This window comes from Engraulis encrasicolus, chromosome 5, assembly GCF_034702125.1.
Source record: "Engraulis encrasicolus isolate BLACKSEA-1 chromosome 5, IST_EnEncr_1.0, whole genome shotgun sequence".
NCBI classification, from domain to species: Eukaryota; Metazoa; Chordata; class Actinopteri; order Clupeiformes; family Engraulidae; genus Engraulis; species Engraulis encrasicolus.
Genome location: NC_085861.1, coordinates 23,293,605 through 23,313,140, shown reverse-complemented (window position 1 = coordinate 23,313,140; position 19,536 = coordinate 23,293,605). Strand labels below are relative to the sequence as shown.

The 19,536-nt window shown below is 45.7% G+C and overlaps 1 protein-coding gene across 1 annotated transcript in view; it reads left to right on the top strand.

Moving 5' to 3' along the window:
* Positions 1–19,536, top strand: part of rims2a (regulating synaptic membrane exocytosis 2a) — a 263,740-nt gene that overhangs the window by 70,263 nt on the left and 173,941 nt on the right. Inside the window, exon 5 of the mRNA XM_063198956.1 lies at positions 6,539–6,582. Within this exon, the coding sequence (XP_063055026.1) occupies positions 6,539–6,582 (44 nt within the window). The remainder of the gene's footprint in view (positions 1–6,538; positions 6,583–19,536) is intronic.

Here is a 19,536-nt window from a genome sequence, read left to right as displayed (position 1 = left end):
TGGAGTCCTTTGGTGAAGGGGCAGAGATAAACACCTACTGTACTGTTGTCAGGCTTTGTTGAGGGGCTTACTGCGTGCAGGTGGCGCCATTGGGGGCTGCCCCCTTGCACGGGTGAGGCATGAATGCTGAATGCAATTTATTTGTGTGCAGTGAGCACTGTGTGCTGTGGAGTGCTAGCCTGATTATCGTCGACTTTCAAATCTCTTCGAGACTTGGTCTGACCAAGAGCATAACAATTAACATCTCCCAAACGGCATTTCCCAAATGGCCTCCCTTGGTTTGCTAATGATTGTTTGCTTCCCAATAAAGTGGGAGGAGTTCCCGTATTTGCGGGAACTCAGAAAGTACTTGCATTGACTCTTGACCTGACTGGTGGCAACACTGAAGCTGTTGTGTCACTAGGAGGGCACAGCCTGGCTAGTGGAGTGCTGTCTCCCAATGACAATGGGAGTTGGAGTTTCCCAGTTGGGCTTTCACTTTCACTATGGGGCATGCAAGCCCATATGTAGTATCCAGGCCACACCCTCCTAGTGACGCAACACCTTCTGTGTTGCTTCTAGTCAGGCAAAGAGCAATGTAAATATTGTTTCTGATCTCCAGAAAAATTGGGAACTCCATCCACTTTGTCGGACACTAGTCAACCAGTAGCAAGCCTAGGAAGGCAGGTCAACCATGCCGTTTGGGAAATGTTAATGGCTATGCTCTTGGTCTGACCAAGTGTCGAAGAGATTTGAAAGCTGATGATAATCAGGCTAATAATGTAGTGGCTGCACCACAGTGCCACCCATTTGTGTTGGTGTGCTGTTCATTGTGTAGGCTCTATGGCTACTACGTTGTAGGGTTAAGGTAGCGCTGTCAGCTTATCCCACAAGCCCTGCCGGACCAACTACAGGCCTCCTCTTTAATCTGTTTGAAGAGCTAAATGCTGAGCTCTGATTTCTAAAGGAACTCACTAGCACCCCCACCCTCACCACCACCCTCACCACCAGCAGCGGTAGCAGCACAACGTTCTGTGCTGTGGGTCTGTCTGGCCTCGCCTTTTATGCTCCTTTTGAACATACGGTATCTGCTCCTCTTAACAGAAGCCAGTACCTACCTTCTGCCCTCTTCCCCACACAAACCCTCCAACAAATACACACATGCACGCATGCATGCATGCACGCACGCACGCGCACACGTACGCACACACACACACACACACACACACACACACACACACACACACACACACACACACACACACACACACACACACACACACACACACAAACACACGCACACAAACACACATTCATTCGCATACACATATGCACGCACATACTGTACATTTGGACACAAACATGTCTACTTTTCATAGCTACAAAATGTCAGTTTGACATATAAGTTAAGAACTGAAATGCTGAAATGCACAATCATATCCTGTACCCTGCAATTGTTAGGGCAGGGCCCTAAATGCTTGTTTTGTGCTTTAAATTACGCATGCAACCGTGTGCAACGGAGACGACTGGGTCACTTTGCACAATACTGGGGGTATCATTTCTGGGGCAGATAGCCAACAGGGATCTCATTATTGTTTTCTATCATTGTTTGACTCTATCACGACCTTAACATGGAAGTTCTGAAGATCTCCCCTATCAGTGTGGTCAATAATGCACCGTATGCACGTGTTTGTTTACCTTGTGTCAAGAACAAGTAGCAGTTCCTTTAGAGTAGTTAATGTGGATACCAAATGGACATTTGCCTTGAACAAGTCCTTTGCCTCGTGCATATACAGTACATGCATTCCCATTTTTAACCACATGGGGGCTCTACATCCCTCAGAGATTCAGCTGAAGTTAGAACAAGACCCTTTGCAGCTTTCCTCATCCTCCCCACATTTTTCAGGAAGCCTCCACCCTGTTCCTGTCACTCAGGCCATTCACATGTCCCTTTAATAAATAAAGAAATAAACAGATGAGTGGAGTGAGTCATGTGAGGGAGGCAGTGTGCCAAGTCCTGAATGCCCTCTCGTTCAATACATACTATACAGTACGGCACGGATTGCATTGTTTCATTACTGTACCTACTCTATAGAGGTGTCCAAGGTAAAAGTAGAAGTAAAGATGACCAAAAATGGCCATAGTTTCCTTCCAAAATGAGTAAATTCATTTAGTAACTGGTCTACAGCAACAATAGGGCAATGTACCTAGTTGTGGATCGATTCTGGATTCTGGTTGGATCAAAGTTGTTTTAAGTTTTTTCAGTAACAATGTCTAGTCACCTCTTTAAGTACAATGGAATAACTGCTGTAACTGAACAGCTGGTGAATATCATGTGTTAGTGTTGTACTTACACTATAAATGTACTGTACTTCTATTTTTACTTTGGTAAATACTTAAAACGTTGGTGTTAATTCAGCACTCCTAGTCTTGGTCCTACTCTCTGAGTGTTGAATTAACAATACAAAATGTACTCCTGTTGTAGGCCTCAGTTTTCCTGGTTTACACCAGACCGCAGTACAGTACAAGTGAGATATGATCTGGAGACCGCCTTCTGAATTTCTCGTAGGGGAGGAGTGGTTTTACGGTGTGGTTTTACAAAGCATGGATTTCCTAGGCTAGGTGAACGAGTGAACGAGGTGAACGAGTGAACATTTCAGGTTGAGCCAGAGGGTCCGTTCGAAACAGGGAAGGCAGCTGTCCTTCCAGTGACCTAACTGGACATCGAGTCGTGAAGTGTGGATCGAAACGAAAAAATGCTTTATTTCCTCCCTTGGCAGTTGACTACGTTTGTGGGCGTAATGGGGATATTTGAGGGCAGCATCAGATGCTGACTTCGCTGCCTTGGTACCCACCTCCCTCTCAACCGGACACCTGAAAAACAACATCAGCTAACTTCACCAATCTGATCAGTGACCTGTTTATGTAGGAGGAGAGTCATCGAGTCACTGCCTTCCGTTTCGAATCGACCCAGAGTGTGCTCGAGTCCCTTCCTCTGCCCTCTGATCTGATTGCTCTGTGGTGTTTTGTGGCGACCTGCGTAAAATGTGCACTACCGCCATCTACAGCGCAAAGGGAACACCTTTTATTCTCAACCTAAAGTCTCCTATAAAGGTCTCCTCACCTAAATGCGTGTTCTCCTGACGTCACATGGATCCTGGAAAAGTACGGGCTTGATTTGTCTCACTTGATTTGTCTCTACTTTTTCCAGTGTCTCTGGTATGTCCTCTTCCTCCCAATCTGTTCCGTCTATACTGCCTACAAAGCCAAAAGGCAGTAGATACAGAATGCAGAGTTGCATAATGAGTAAAATATGTGCAAAAAATTGGGGGCAGCCTAGGCCAAGTGGTTAAGGAGATGAGTTTTAGATCAGAGGGCAGCAAGTTTGAATCCCACCCTTCAACCACCTATCTCACTACATGGCTGAGTAAGGCACCTAACCCCACACTGTTCCAGGGACTGTAACCAATACCCTGTACTTAAAATAACTGTAAGCCACTTTGGATAAAATCATCAAGTAAATGCAATGTAGTGTGAAAATGATTTAAACACAATCTTGTTGTCCAGTGTTATTTTTTTTAGGTAGATTATTGACACGTCACAGTTTTGTAACTTTGTATTGCTTTATTTGCAGATCAATCATTATGCTGTATTTAACTCAATATTTATATATAGATATCATTCAATCCAAAGCAACTGGTTTTCAACAGCTATGCAGCAGTTACTGCCTTTTTGCTTTGTAGGGCAGTATACTGACTGTGGGTTATAGCAGTGGTTCCCAACCTTTTTCTTTAGGGACCCATGTTTTTACCACTTTGGTGACCCAACTGCACGAGCGCCCGCACGAGAGGGTGTCACATGATACCCTCTGTATCCTGCGAAAACTGATTTTAGTTATTTTATCCTTCAATTCATCTTCAGTCAAATATAGAATCAATGTTTAATGTAGCACTTGCATGTATTCATGTATTCAGTATGGGCTATGTATGATATTTAAAATTAAACCCCTTAATATCAAGAGGGCTTCGCGACCCTCTGTGGATCTTTGGCGACCCATAGGATGGGTCCCGACCCATAGGTTGGGGACCACTGGGTTATAGCCCTTCCTGTCCTCCCAGTGGGGGGGCGGCCATGGCCAGACCTGAGTCGTGCCTCTCGCCACCACAGCAGCTGTAGGGTGGGAGGGAGGTCAGGTAGTGTGCCTCTGTGCCCGTGACGCGCGCGCATGCGTGTGTGTGTGTGTGTGTGTGTGTGTGTGTGTGTGTGTGTGTGTGTGTGTGTGTGTGTGTGTGCGTGTGCGCATGTGCGTGTGTGTGTGCGCATGTGCGTGTGTGTGTGCGCCTGTGTGTGTGTGTGTGGTCAAGTCATGTTAATTTTCTGTATGTGTCAGCTGTTGTATTTAGGCTTTTCAGGATCTTATATGCCAATGTGTCCCTGATTATGGTTTCAATCTGGCTGTGTTGTATTGCCCACATGTACCAGCTGGGCCATTCAATGGCACGCAAGCCATGAATTGTAAAATGCAGGCACAATTTATTGTCATGGTTGAGTGGTACCAACTTGTGCTCAGGAAGTCCCTTGTGGTGTGGGCTCTGGCAATGTCTGTGTAGGCGTGTGTGTGTGTGTGTGTGTGTGTGTGTGTGTGTGTGTGTGTGTGTGTGTGTGTGTGTGTGTGTGTGTGTGTGTGTGTGTGCTTGCGTGTGTGTGCATGTGTGTGTGATAAATGCGTATGATGAACACACATCTCCCAGTCAGTCTCCCCTCCCCTCCGTATGATAAGACTTCAGTAGTATGGCACTCTTCTAGTTTCATGTCTCCCCCGTAACCAGCGGAAATTTCTAGAAGCGCTGCAGTGTTGCAGCAGCGGTTTTTGTTTGTAATCATGCCTCTGTCATCATTTCTGTCTTCACAGCTTGCCAACTGATATTGTAGAGGAAAAGGAAGGGTTTTCAGGTGATGGTTTCCACTCAGTGTATTCACAACGAAAAGGCTGGCAGCTGGCAGGGAACCTGCTTGCAGTACTGGGCAAAAAACAAAGCACTGATTCATTTATAGTACTGTACTACCATTCTGCACATGTTTACATGTTTGTTTAAATGTAACGTATGTAATTTTTGAGAGTTTTATCCCCAGAATATACTGCCCTACAAAGCAAAAAGGCAATAACTGCGCAGAGCTCAAAACTGAGTCAGTTGACTTTAAAATTATACTGCAATCCAGTTTAAGAATGTTTTGGGAGATTATTGGCATGTGACAGTTTTGTTACTTTATATTACCACCTTTTTTGAAGATCAATCATTTTATTTGACTTTAGACTTTGATATATATGGCATTAAAGTCATAGTAACTCATTTTAAACAGCAATGCAGTTACTGCCTTTTTGCTTTGTAGGGTAGTATAGGCCTATGCCGTTCTTTCACAAGTGCTATCTTTTTCGTGGATATACACCACCATCACCACTACCACCATTATTTTTAAGTATTCCTTATGGTTTTGGAATGTACACTTTATATATGCATGGGTGGATCTTTTCCACGACTGCCATATTTGGCAGCAAAACTTAGTCACAATAATGTTACTTTGTTACTGTATAACTGTATTAGTAAATATTCAAGAAAAGACACATTTTGTGAATCAGCAGCCTACATTTTGATTTATCTTACGTAACTATTATTTATAGTTTAAAATAGCATGAAAGATGAGTGCATGAAATGGTCATAGAAGCAGTGTAAGAGTAAGATTTTTTTTGTTTGCGGTTTAAAGACCTCCTTAGCACATGTGCCCTCATTATGATTTGACATTTTAAGCTTCAGTTAGTTTCAGGAAAAAGCTGTAGTGTATATATCCACACACCTCAAGTTTGAGGGTGCCGCAAACACACGCTGAAGGGCACAGTTGCTGTTTGAGGTATTGTTTTGGCAGAGCAGGCGCACCATGACACTGGAGAAGGAAGAAGAAGCCCTTCACACACGCACACACAGGCATACACACGCACACACACACACACACACGCACGCACGCACGCACGCATGCACGCACGCACGCACGCACGCACGCACACACACACACACACACACACACACAAAATGCCTTTGATGGATAGTTCTGCACTTGGAAATAGAACCCTTATAGCCAAAGCAGTGGGGGAAAACACTTCCATTAATCTTAAAGAATGTTTAAATTAACTGAATAATATCTTTCCGCCAGAAAAAAAAAAGTGGAAGTGGGATGGGGAAAGGAGGGGTGGGGTGGGGGTATCGCTGACAGCCTATTTATATCTGGAAATAACATGGGAAGGACTCTAATTTGTCTTGGTCTACAAGGTGTCATTCCCAGTGAACACAGCCAGCCGCTACACACCACCAGGGCTGCTCGGCTCGGGGGACCTGATGGAACAACAGTAATCACTCCCCAATTCCAGTGTAATTACGGAGGGATTCCTACTCTTTCATCAACCTACCTCCACAAAAAAAACCCCACAAAACAAAAGGAAAATAAAATGACACTAAACATATACAAAAAAATCCTTCATGATAGTTGTAAATGTCATAATGTTGAGAATGACAATTCGGCAAGAAAAAACAGCGAACATAATGCAGTACGGTCTGACAAACGGTAGCCTACAATGAGGTAATAGGTTCGCAGACATATCTTGCACTGTACAGTCATGAGAATACAGTCCTTCCAGTACTACCATGTACCTAACAAAATGGACCGATGGCAAAAAATAGCAATGGGTAAAAATGACAATGTGGCTAAATAGGCCTATATACTGAATAGCCTACACAAAAAGCATTAGTTGGCAAATATGGGATTTAGTTTCAGCTGGATGCCATTCTTGCCCAACCATCAGTCTATTATGTGTTCACAGATATACGTAGTTAGTATGTACATGAGTACAGCTTAAATGTGCATTCCTCATTGAACTGAGGGTGGTGGGTGATATCAGGTTGCCTCCCGGATTCCAGGTCCCCTTGGGGAGGCCATAGATACCGCGTGTTCCTCTTTATACTGTTGTGCCTTCACTCCTAATGAGGTGGACATGCGTTGGAAGTTGTAGCCCACACCTCTATAGCTAGAGTAGCAGCCCGTTTACCTTCTGTCTGGTGTTGTATTACTTCTGGGATAAGCACGATTAGTTTACTATGAGAACAGCTACCCCCTGCTCATTTTGTTTTAAAAAAAAGAAAAAAAAGATCCCTGGTGATTCGTTAGTAAACTCTGGTAGCATCATCCCAGCCGTGGGTCCTAGTGCGTACCTCTCCATCCATCCCCAGCCCTCATCCCCACTTCCTCTCTTCACTTCCCTCCTTCCCCTCCTCCCTCCCACCCAACCAACCATGCTCTCCTCATTCCTCTTTGCCTGCCTATACAACGTTCAGAAGCTCTTTTAATAGCATCAGGGTGTCTTGTGTCCTCCTTCCGTATTATTCACGAAAGAGGCTGGCTGGCAGTTACATTTGGCTAAAAAGCACTGACGACAGCATCTTCGCTTCTCCCCCTGCATCCGCGGACCGTTTAGCGGTAGCCCACACGGATCCTATACTGAAGCCGGAGCGTGCGGAGAGTGTTTGCTTGCTTGCCTGCCTGCTTGTGGGGTGGCGATTGTGCGACTGTACACGAGGGGCTGTGGGGGCTGCATGTGTGTGCGCAGTTCCTGGTCAGAAAGGGAAGTGCCTTACAGTGAGAATGGTGAAATGCTAACCATTTCATCGCGACTGGAGATGCCTCGAAGATGTCACGCCGGTTTAATTTGTACAGTGGACCACCTCGCTTTACAGTGAAGACATCTCGCTAGTCAGGCGAGAGCCTCCGCTTCCATCTTTATATTTTTCCGAATTAAGTTGGGAACATAATGAGAAAATACACAGGTATCGATTGGCTCTCGTATAGAAACACTTTTTTGCATACATCAGAAAAAAACATGGAACTTGAGTGGCGTTTCTTCGTTTTGATGTCACCCCGGAGCTAGTCGGGGTTCGGAGCGAGGACAGGTGGATGGATTGTTTGTGAAGAGAACGGACCTCACGGTGGATATCGAAAAGGAGAAAAGGGGAAAATGCAGTTTGAGACATTGCGTCAGTTTTGTAGCTCGGTTTTATCTCATTTCAATGGAGCTTTTACTCCGCCTCAGAACATTCTGCAGACTGAGCTACTGGAACAGGCGTTCAGCAACATCGGGTGAGTGATTCCTTGCGAAAGAATGTGTGATTTAAGATGCCTTTCCCCGCTGGCATACGAGGTGTATTTCAAAGGAGGAGGAGGGGGCGGTTATCGATCAGCAGTCTTTGGCGAAGCCAGTTGATATGCAGTTGGAAATGTCTTTCAGCGAGATCGTGCGTCAGGCTAATTCAGCACCATACGGAACTCTGGCATTACAGAGCAATATGTTAAGTTGTATTTTGGAGGTGTGTATGTGTGTGCGCGTCCTGGAGATCCGCTGCAGCAGTGCCTCTATGCGTGTGCGTCTCGGTGCGTGTATGTCAGTGCGTGCGCGCACACAAAGCTGTGTGCCGCTGTCACTGTAAGCACACTGTTTAGAGTCGTGAGCATTATTTCGTGAAACACCACTTACATCTTCAAGTGATATTCTCCACTCCACTAACCACTGGAATATCCTAATTGCACGAACTCCCCCCGAGTCGGCTTAGGCGCGCCGCAAAAAGACTGGAATGCCGAGTACTAGATTTGAGCTCCGTGATCTTTGAGCATGTTCAACGGGGCACTGGTGATATTTCGCCCCATTCAGCATCCCATTACATTGAACCTCCGACTCCAGCACATAGACTGTAGACCGTATTCACGGCCCCTTTCATCACCGCGTGGGGTGGGAAATATTTATACGCCCGAGACCGTGCCTTCATGTGTCATCGTTTCCCGCAGTGACACACATTATTGTTGTAGCGTACGGTGCTGTGCTAACCATTTACGTGGATAGCGCTCAGAGGCGCACAAGGGTGCGTTTCTGTGTCCTGGTGTCGCTAGTCGCTATGCCGCTGCCGTACCGGTCAGTGCGGCGAACTTACCAAAACGCTTGGAGGATGCATTCAAAGCATACTATTGGGGTCTGGGTCATATCCTCTGGAAAAATGTAAACAGCTGGCTCTTGTATACACTATGACTAATTCAGAAGGTGCGGTTTGGGTTGGTGGCTGTATGAGTATCCGAGGGAAAGAGAGAGAGGGGGGTTGGGGGGGTGGGCAAAGAGACATGTCACTATTGGTATTGGTCTTCAGTGAATTTACCCACATGTGTAAATCACAACAGTTGATTTTTGCATTGCCGGTGTAATGTTACAAGCAGGTTCTTAGGATAGAGAGTAGTGATGTTTACATCAGTAAATTTGCACCATTGCAAGTATGTAGGCTTAGGTTTATATCAGTAAACTTTGCATTCCATTGCTCTCTCTCTCTCTCTCTCTCTCTCTATTTTTATTGTGAGCATTTATTAATTAACACTCAGTCAGTTGTGATGAGTTGTTTAGCAAGAGGAGACTCCTGTGATTGTGTGCCTATCCATCCTACCTATATGCCTACCTCGCCTATAAACCTCCACTCAATTTGTAGGCAACAAGACAAGGGTGCACTGATGCCTGACCTGGACTAGACACAAAGCATGTTGTGCGTTTGGTCTACTTTATGTAACCATGTGCTAATGTACTTAAAGTCACAAAAAACTCATCCTACTTGGCATATGCACTTATTGTGTATATTTCCTGTGCACTTGGATAACAGCGTCTGTCAAATGTGCCGTGCCTACCTATTCATTCTACTGATCTGGCCTACCTATTAGGGGTGTAAATCACAGCCTTCGTGACGATACGATACGGTATCGATTTCTTAAAGTAGCAAATCGATTCTTTTCGATACTGAAGAATTCCCCACGATACGATGTGATTCGACTCGATTCGAATTTTTCCAATTACTTTTCCACTACTATTGTGTTATGGTGCTAGGGCATTGCACAGGGGCCAGCAATTCGATTCTTTTCGATACTTAAAAATGCCCCACGATACGATGCGATTCGATTAAATCGCCGGCCGATACATCGATGCATCGATACATTTCGATTTTATTTACATCCCTACTACCTATCCTGCCTGCCAGGGGCGGTCCTGTATGGGCGGCAAACCAGGCTACTGCCACGGGTGGCACCCGCAAGGGGGGCGACACCATCACGAAACTCCACCCCAATCACATAGCGAAAATCACCAATTAGAGCTGACATGTCATTTCTATGCTATTTCTATGCGCGGTTGAATTAACCTGGTATTAGCGTTTTTTTGTTTTTTTTTAAATCAGCAGTTATAGGCATCTTTTCACAGATTTTGTGATATTTTTTTCATGGCGGGGCAGGGACGCAGTTGGAGGGCAGAGAGCCGGAGGGGGCATCAGCGCGTGCTCCTTATTGTAGTATCGCATTCGCCACTGCTGCCTACCTCTCCTTTCTACTTATCTGGCCTACGTATACTAGCCAGGCTGTGCCCTTCTCGTGACGCAACACTTTCAGCGTTGCAACGAGTCAGGTCAAGAGCAATGCAAGTACTTTCTGAGTTCCCGAAAAATACGGGATACGCTGATCAACCATGCCGTATGGGAAATGTTGTGCTCTTGGTCAGACCAAGTCTCAAAGAGATTTGAACGTCGATGATAATCAGGCTATATGTATACTGCCTACCTCTCCGTGGCCGTGTTTTTCCGAGCACTGTGCTCCGGAGTGGAAGTGGAAGTGGCGGGGCAGCCCAGTGGAGGGCCCATCTGGCTTCTCAGCGGCCCCACCAGGAGGCCCCCTCTAATCCCTGCCGCGTCACACACACGCACGCGCACACACACACACCTTACCTTTTTCCACTGTGAGAGATGTACTGTAAGCTGCTCTGTGGTACCTGTGACGTGAACGCACGCACACTTGTGCATGCACACAGACACACACACACACACACACACACACACACACACACACACACACACACACACACACACACACACACACACACACACACACACACACACACACACACACACACACACACACACACACACACACACACACACACACAAAACATGCACATACACACACAGACAGTGCACGCTATGTGCATAGCACGACACAGTATGATATGTCCATCGACAAACCTGCTCACCAAAATAGTGACAACAAGACTTGCTCTTTTTGGCTTCAACTGCTTGCTACACACTAGTATACACTTACTTGGGCAGTACAACTGATTTTGATTGATGAAGTGTTTGTAGAAGAAATAGCATTATTACACACATTACTGCACAGTAGCTGTACTGTATGTGAGTGAGAGTCCGCTTTATTGTCCAGGTAGTACACTGTAAAACATTGTAAGCCAGTTCAACGTAAAAAAGCTAAGTTTCCCTGCTGCCTTGAGTTTGTGAGTTAATTAAACTTATCTCAACTCAAGGCTCTCTCCAGTTGCGTTAGCGTACAAAATTAAGGCAGCAGGGCAACTTAGCTTTTTTGCTAGAAAACATGACTTCATTTTTTAATATTCATGACAAGATAAAATTTGGCAGTAAGCAGCTTCACAGTGCATCTTTAAGGAACTGGACTCTGATGTCTGTCTATAAATGTGTCATAGTCATAGTCTATTTCTGAATACAACAATAATGTACAGTCTTATCAATGTGTAGGAATAGCACAGGACAATATAAGACTCTGGCTGATGTTAAATCTCTGTACAGTCCCAATAGACAACATTTACGGTATAAATTCAGTCATAGCTGTTCAATGTAGCTATGACAGCAACTGGCATCACAGCAAAGGAAGCCCTGGGTTTGCTGCAGCAGCAGCAGCAGTCTTTAAAAAGCTGTTTAGCTCCCAGCACCCCCACACTACACCATTGCACAGCACTCAAGGAGCACACCCCTGGTTTCCACCCACATGTCTGCCCGGTGCTTCATAGTGCATGCCTAACACTAACACCTACACTTTGTTGAAGTATTGAGAACAGTCACTATTGTAAGGTTGAGTGGCAGATGCTGACATAATACTTACACTTTGTGTGTGTATGTGTGTGTGTGTGTGTGTGTGTGTGTGTGTGTGTGTGTGTGTGTGTGTGTGTGTGTGTGTGTGTGTGTGTGTGTGTGTGTGTGTGTGTGTGTGTGTGTGTGTGTGCGTGCACACTATGTACGCATGTGTGTGTGTGTGTATGTGTGAGCGTGTATGTGTGGTGTATGTACGTATGTGTACTTGGACAGGTCTTCTCATGTCTGTGGATGTGTACGATGGCGCATGCGCATGCACATGGACATAATGTGTTAACGGGGCAGGAGAGTGCTAGCGGAGGTTGTTGTGCTCACGAGCAGCTTTGGTGGTCTCGTTGTTTAGGCGACTGATCTCTCCACCCCTCTGCACACTCCTCCAGCTCCAGTGCATACGTCCAGCCCTTAATGGCTCATGCCTGGCCATCCATAGCCATCTATTATGCATGCCTGCGTCAGCGGACACCCCTAATGGTGGCCTACAGCAGCTCTCCTTAGAAGCTCCAGCTTCTCCAGTGGGGTGGGGTGGGGTAGGGTGGGGTGTGGTGGGGTGGGGTGGTGTTGTTCTCCAATGGAGTGGGGTGGTACTGGTGGTTGGGTGGTGGTGCTCTCCAATGGTGGTGGTGGTGGGGTGGTAGTGGGGTGGTGTTGGTCTTCAGTGGAGTGGGGTGGGGTGGGGTGGTGTTGTTCTCCAATGGAGTGGAATGGGGTGGTGTTGAGTAGGGTGGTGGAGTGGTGTTGGGTAGGGTGGTGATGGTGGTGGTTGTGGTGGTGTCATCGTGCATCGCCGTACAATACAACACACTCTCTACAAACTCACTCCTCAGAGTCATTCACGTCACAGGCCCCCACTCCCCCTTCCATCCCCACCCGCCCTACCACCATGTTTGTGCTGGGAATCAGGTGGAGAATGTCAATAGGTAAACAAACACCACCACCACCACATCACAAACACACCACCACCACCACAGAACATGAAGTACTTGCTTTTCCAATGTTAACACTTTCATGTAGAGCCTATGTCCTGTTGTTGTCACCAACATGGTATTTTACTTTAGACCAGGGGTCAGGAACCTATGGCTCTAGAGCCACATGTGGCTCTTTTGGGAACTGTATATGGCTCTTACTTATCTAGGGTTGCCAACCATCCCTTGAAATATGGAATCGTCCTGTATTTATAAATAAAAGCACAGGTTCCATATAGAGTTGAAACGGGACAAGAGACGTTAACAAGTGTTAAAATGCAGAAAATTACATCTAAGAAATACAAAATTCTCCCAAAACCTCACCATAATGAAGTTAACAATTGGCAACCCTATACTTACCTGTTATCAATGAAAGCAATAACTTGACAGTACACTCTAAAATTGTTGGGCTTAATTGAAATACATGCTTTTGATTGTATTCAGTGTTTTTAAAATTATATGGCTCTCATGAACATTTCTTTTTAAAAAATTGGCGTTTATGGCTCTCTCCACCAAAAAGGTTCCTGACCCCTGCTTTAGACTATTGTGCCATATCAATAGCCGGGTAAACCAGCGCCACCCTCTGGATGCCAAATATGTTTGGCTGGCGAGTGGGTCTGGCTTCGGATCGAAAACATTTTGAACACTGTGCCCTGAGTCTGGCAAAACCAATCACAATGCAGAGATTTGTTTTGAATCAAAGCGGGCAGGGTTTTGAGGGAGTGACGACGAAGTTCACAACACCGTTGGGAAAGCACATCAACGGCAAAGATCGCTGATTGGTCAGAGTGCTGGCACGGTTTGAAAAAACAGGTTGTTCTCATCAACAATCTTCGGATGTATCGTTCATCGGGGCCAGACTAAATTACACATCCAGTCTCACATTTAGGCTGGTTTATCAGGCTACCATATCAAAGCTATTGTGAGCTAATTAAGCTTTTTCAGCAAATAGCATGAAAGGGTTTCAATAGGGTTTTTCATAACATCATAACAGGGTGAAAATGGTTTTCTGGATCCATTTTGTTGCCCTTCATTGGATATAATTGCACCAAGAGTTCAGAGATTAGTGGGTTATCTCGTTGTACTTTGAATGGCATACATGCAATTCTGATTCCAACCTGTAGGACAACTAAACAAGTTCAAAGCAGTCCAGTGTTTCTTTAAAAGAGATGAGAGATGTCAGGCTGTTTGTTTTGACATGCACATGTGCACTCGTTGTAACGTTTTATAGGGTGTAAATCAGGTTATCAAGAAACCAAGAATGCTCCCAATAATGCCAACCATACTTCCACACACTCAAGCACACACAAACAAGCATGCACAGCACACACACACCTACTGTAGCTGAATCCATTTTTCGGTGCCAGTGATACAGTTCCACAATATTACACAATATACACACTTTATTTGATTTTACTGCATGTTTATACTATTCATATCATTTATGTGCATGCATAAATAAAACTCCTTGTAATCCTTGTAAACACGAGAGAAGAGACTGCATCTGATGGTACAGTATGTTTACTGTAAGAACAGTAAATGACCTTTTTTGTACCATAATTAATCGTTGGGCCATTGATTCTATGCATTGAAAGCCCTGAGACAACAATGAGATCTGATAGTTTTTTGCCATTTCTTTCCCAACAGCATAGTCATCACTTTCTTCGTGTTTATTTTGTCCTACTGCATCGCTTATCGATTCACTGGACTGCGGCTCAAATGTCCGTAGACTATGATGTGTACGTGTATGTGTATGTGTATGTGTTCGTGTTCCTTTCCTTTTCCTGCTGTACTGTAAATGGCACACTAGTACGTATATACTGTAGTGTATACCATATGTGTACACAGGGCCACTGACAGCTTTTGACATGCCCAGGACAAAACCGTGTGAAAAGGCCCCCCTCTCAATACATATGGAATGGGGAACCAATGGGCCTGGGGCAACTTAACAGTTTGTGTCGGCGCCACGGCCTGTGTTTTACCTCTCCACGCAGACTGGTCTATCCAATAACCCCAAACGTTTATGTTCTACACCCGCGCTGCCTAATCAACAGTTGCTGTGTTGCATAAAATCTGCTTGTTTGGCACTTTCAGAAATCCTGTCTGTATGAGTCATTCGACTGGCTCTTTTTCCCCTCTCCTCTCCTCTCCTCTCCTCTCCTCTCCTCTCCTTTCCTGTCCTCTCCTCTCCTCTCCTTTCCTGTCCTGTCCTGTCCTGTCCTGTCCTCTCCTCTCCTCTCCTTTCCTGTCCTCTCCTCTCCTCTCCTCTCCTCTCCTCTCCTCTCCTTAATTTTCTCTCTATTTCCTTCTCTTGGTTTATCATTACCTGGCAGGGGGGTGATTACCCATCAGAAGGTGATCTCAGGGGAAACTGCTCCCTCAAAGTCTGGTTGCTGTGTAATGGTACCATTCTGTAAGGCTGTGTTGGTCAGGACTGGGTGGGGCTGGGGAGCGTAGTGTTGAGTTGTTTTTCTTGCATTCATTGGGGTAGCTAGCTGTGGTGTAATCATTAGGGAGTTGTTCTGTATATGACAGGGTTGCATGTCCAATCCCCACCCTCACCTATCCCCAAACTGCTCCAGGGACTGTAACCATTTTGCATAAAAGTGTCAGTAATGTAATGGGATGTAATTTAAAATTAATAAATAAATAATGCAAATAATAAAAATAAATGCTTGTTAACACTTTATTGTAGCATTGCTTTTTAGTGCATACATACAGTGCATCAAGGTATTAATATCATCAACGTATGGTACACATAGTATAGTAGTAGCTCTAGTATAACCCAATACCTGAAGACTACTTAATGTTAATTGCTGTTACATCATACTTTGTTAAACTTTACCTTATTAATTTACCAGCAACCTTAAAATAAACTCTAATCATAGACTGAAGTCTTTGTAGGATATACACTACATACTTGACAGTAAGGAGAGTGAGTAAGGAGCATTGTGGAACTTGAACCTTGTTTGCTCATTTCTGCCTTGAAGGAAACCAAAAGCAATATGTCTGGATCACTGTAACTCCATCTGCATTAGTGTTTATATTGTGTTGTATATTGTATATGTATTGTGTTTTGTTATTAATGAAGGTGCAAAGCGCACAAGCGAGTAAGAGCCGATAAAACACTTTAACCCAGTGGTTCTCAAACTTTTCCCGTCATTCCTCCCTTTGGAGGGTCTGGATGCTTCCGAGCCCCCCCCGTCAAGCAACCACAGTACACGCGCAGACTGATTTTACGATCGCTGCGTTGTGCAGAATCAAAGGAAAGGTGACTGGTGAGATAAAACAAAGATGGACTGCAGTGGAATGCAGATGTGTGTTCATTTCCTATATGACAGTTAATAATATAATGTTTATAATTATATAATGATTAAAACATATTGGCTTATTGGTTAGACAGGAAATCATTTCCTTGGGGGGGAAAAAACAAAACAAAAACAGATATCACACGCCCCCCCCTGTGATGCCTCCGCGCCCCCCCAGGGGGGCTTATGCCCCCACTTTGAGAAACACTGCTTTAACCCCTTTGCGCAGAGCCTTATGACCTTACTGTCACCAAAATTGTAATGGCTATGCCTTAAAGGGGTATGCCACTATTTTGGGGCTTAATACAGTTAAAATCGTTGGCCAAGGTTTATAAAGGTGGTACAGTGTCTTATTTTTCATGTAAGCCGTTGTCTTGCTACATGCTACACGAATCCATTGACTTTCACTAGCTTAGCGACATACTCCCTCTTTTAACTTGTCTTAAAGCAAGACAATGCTTAACATGAAAAATATGACATTTTACCACCTTAATAAACCCCAGCCAACGATTTTAACTGTATTAAGCCCCAAAATAGTGGCATACCCCTTTAACTACTCTTGGTAATGGCATAGCAATGGTGTTATGTAGTTGAGTACAAAGATTCTTCATTCCTCTCTGGTTGAGTATTTTCAGCAAATAGTGAATAGGCCCGCCGGCGACCCCATCTGCACAAAGAGGCTACAGAAAGAAAAAAAGTAGCCATACACTCCCGAGTTCAAGCTGAGGGTTTAATGTTGTGACATGGTATTGTATCACGTATCAGTTTTTCCCATGTCACATTTGTTCTGCCATCTACTTGTGGCAAAAGTAAAATGTTGTTGGCTTTGGAGTTTGTGTACCGTACATAGTGCAAGGCCTTTGCTTCTAGTGAGCGACCAGTGTATTGTCTCAGCATCCGGTGCAGAGTCATAGGTGGTGGAATATCCCCGTGACACTTTCCCACCTGTGCACGAACGCACACGCACATGAACACACGCACGCACGCGCAGGACGCGTAGCACGCGCGCACGCACGCACGCACGCACGCACGCACACACACTCACACTCTACTCTCTCTCGCACTCTACTCTCTCTCTCTCTCTCTCTCTCTCTCTCTCTCTCTCTCTCTCTCTCTCTCTCTCTCTCTCTCTCTCTCTCTCTCACACACACACACACACACACACACTTCATCTGTCTCCCGGAGTGCCGGTTACCATAGCGACTGTGCTTGATCAATAACGAGGATGATGTGTCCCCCTATCTGCTAATCCCACTGTCAGCTAGAGGAGGAGTGGAGAGGGGGAATGGAGAGGAGAGGAGAGGAGAGGAGAGGAGAGGAGGAGTGGGTGGGATTGGAGATTGAGGGATGCCCCTTTCCAGAAGCCGGGGGAACACAAATACTCTCTTTCTCTCTCTCTCTCTCTCTCTCTCTCTCTCTCTCTCTCTCTCTCTCTCTCTCTCTCACACTCACACTGTCACTGTCACTCTCTCTCTCACACACACACACAAACACGCACAATAAAACTCTGTGTCACAGACACACACACACACACACACACACACACACACACGCACACGCACGCATGTACGCACGCACACACACACACACACACACACACACACACACACACACACACACATTCGCACACAAGCACAAAGCGATGTACACACACATACATAAAATTCTAAGCCAGTCTGTTTCTCACACAGGTGCATGTACACACACACACACAAACACACACTGGACGTTCTCTGTGTGTGCCTTTACTGTATCTGTGTGTGTGTGTGTGTGTGCGAGTGTGTGTGCGTGTGTGTGTGTGTGGGCAGGCTAGAGGAGAGGAGAGGGGTAAGATTTAGGAGAGGCCATGAATGGAGGCGAGGCTGCTGAAGATTACATTTTGCTCCTGATCCTCCACATGAGTTACACCAGGCATCAGCAGCTGTGGACCTCCCCACTCCCCACTCCCCACTACCGACTCCCCACTCCCCACTCCCCACTCCCCACTCCCCACTACCGACTCCCCACTCCCCACTCCCCACTCCCCACTACCGACTCCCCACTCCCCACTCCCCACTCCCCACTCCCCACTTCCCACTCTCCACTCCCCACTCCCCACTCCCCACTTCCCACTTCCCACTCCCCACTCCCAACTCCCCACTCCTCCTGCTCTCTCTCTCTCTCTCTCTCTCTCTCTCTCTCTCTGTTCTCCATGCCCCCCTTTCGCCTCTCACTCGGTTCTCCTGCTTTCTCTCTCACTCTCTCTATATTCTCTAATATATATCGCAACATCGCGATTTCCTGGAGGGACTGTCTCTATATTCTCTTTCACTGACCTCTCTCTCTCTCTCTCTCTCTGTCTCTCTCTCTCTCTCTCTCTCTCTCTCTCTCTCTCTCTCTCTCTCTCTCTCTCTCTCTCTCTCTCTCTGTCTCTCTCTCCCTCTCTCTCTCTACCTTGACCATGTGTACTGCCTCTGTCTGTTAGCTTTGCGTTCACAGTGCCCCTGGCTTTCTACTTGCTCCTCACTGCTACTCTGCCTCTATGTCTTTCACTGGTTATATTGCCTGTTTCTGTCCATGACCAACCCTTAACCTGATAACTAGACTTAAAATACTTGTGTCTCTGTCACTAACTTTTGACATGTAACCCCCGGCTTTAACCCCTGCTTTCCCCTTTGTCTCTTTGCCTTGCTAACACTTTCTTTTATGGTATGGTAATTACTATTTACTATATGAGTTACTTTGTAATCACCCAATTTTTTACCCGTTAGATACCATTTTACTCCATACTCTACTCTACTCTCTGTTAGCCTGTTGTTACCCAGAAAGTACACTGTAATTATGTGTACATACGGTACATACAGTAACTGTACCGTAAAAGAAAGCGTTACCTTTCCTAGCTTTTGCCTCTCTCCTTCTCTCTCTTCCTGGCTTCCGCCACTTCTACTTCTGCCTCTATCGCTGCTCTCCACTCAGTCTCTGCTTCGCCATCTCTATCTGTGCTGTCTGTCTGTCTGTGTGTCCTGCATCCAGGCCCACCGACAGGGAGGGACAAAGGGGTATGTTCTCCCGGGCACAGGGAGATAAGGGCCCAGGCAGAATTGGGTCCCCATTGGATTGTATGTATTGGGTAGGCTGTCAGCGGCCCTGCTTGCATCTCACACCTCTGTATCTCGGCCCTCTCCCACCTCTACTGCTGCAGGCTGCCCTGAACTCTCTCATCTCCCTCCCACACTGCACTAGTACGCACCTAGTCAGGGGAAATGGGTGGCGCAGTGGGCTGGGCTTGGGGAATGA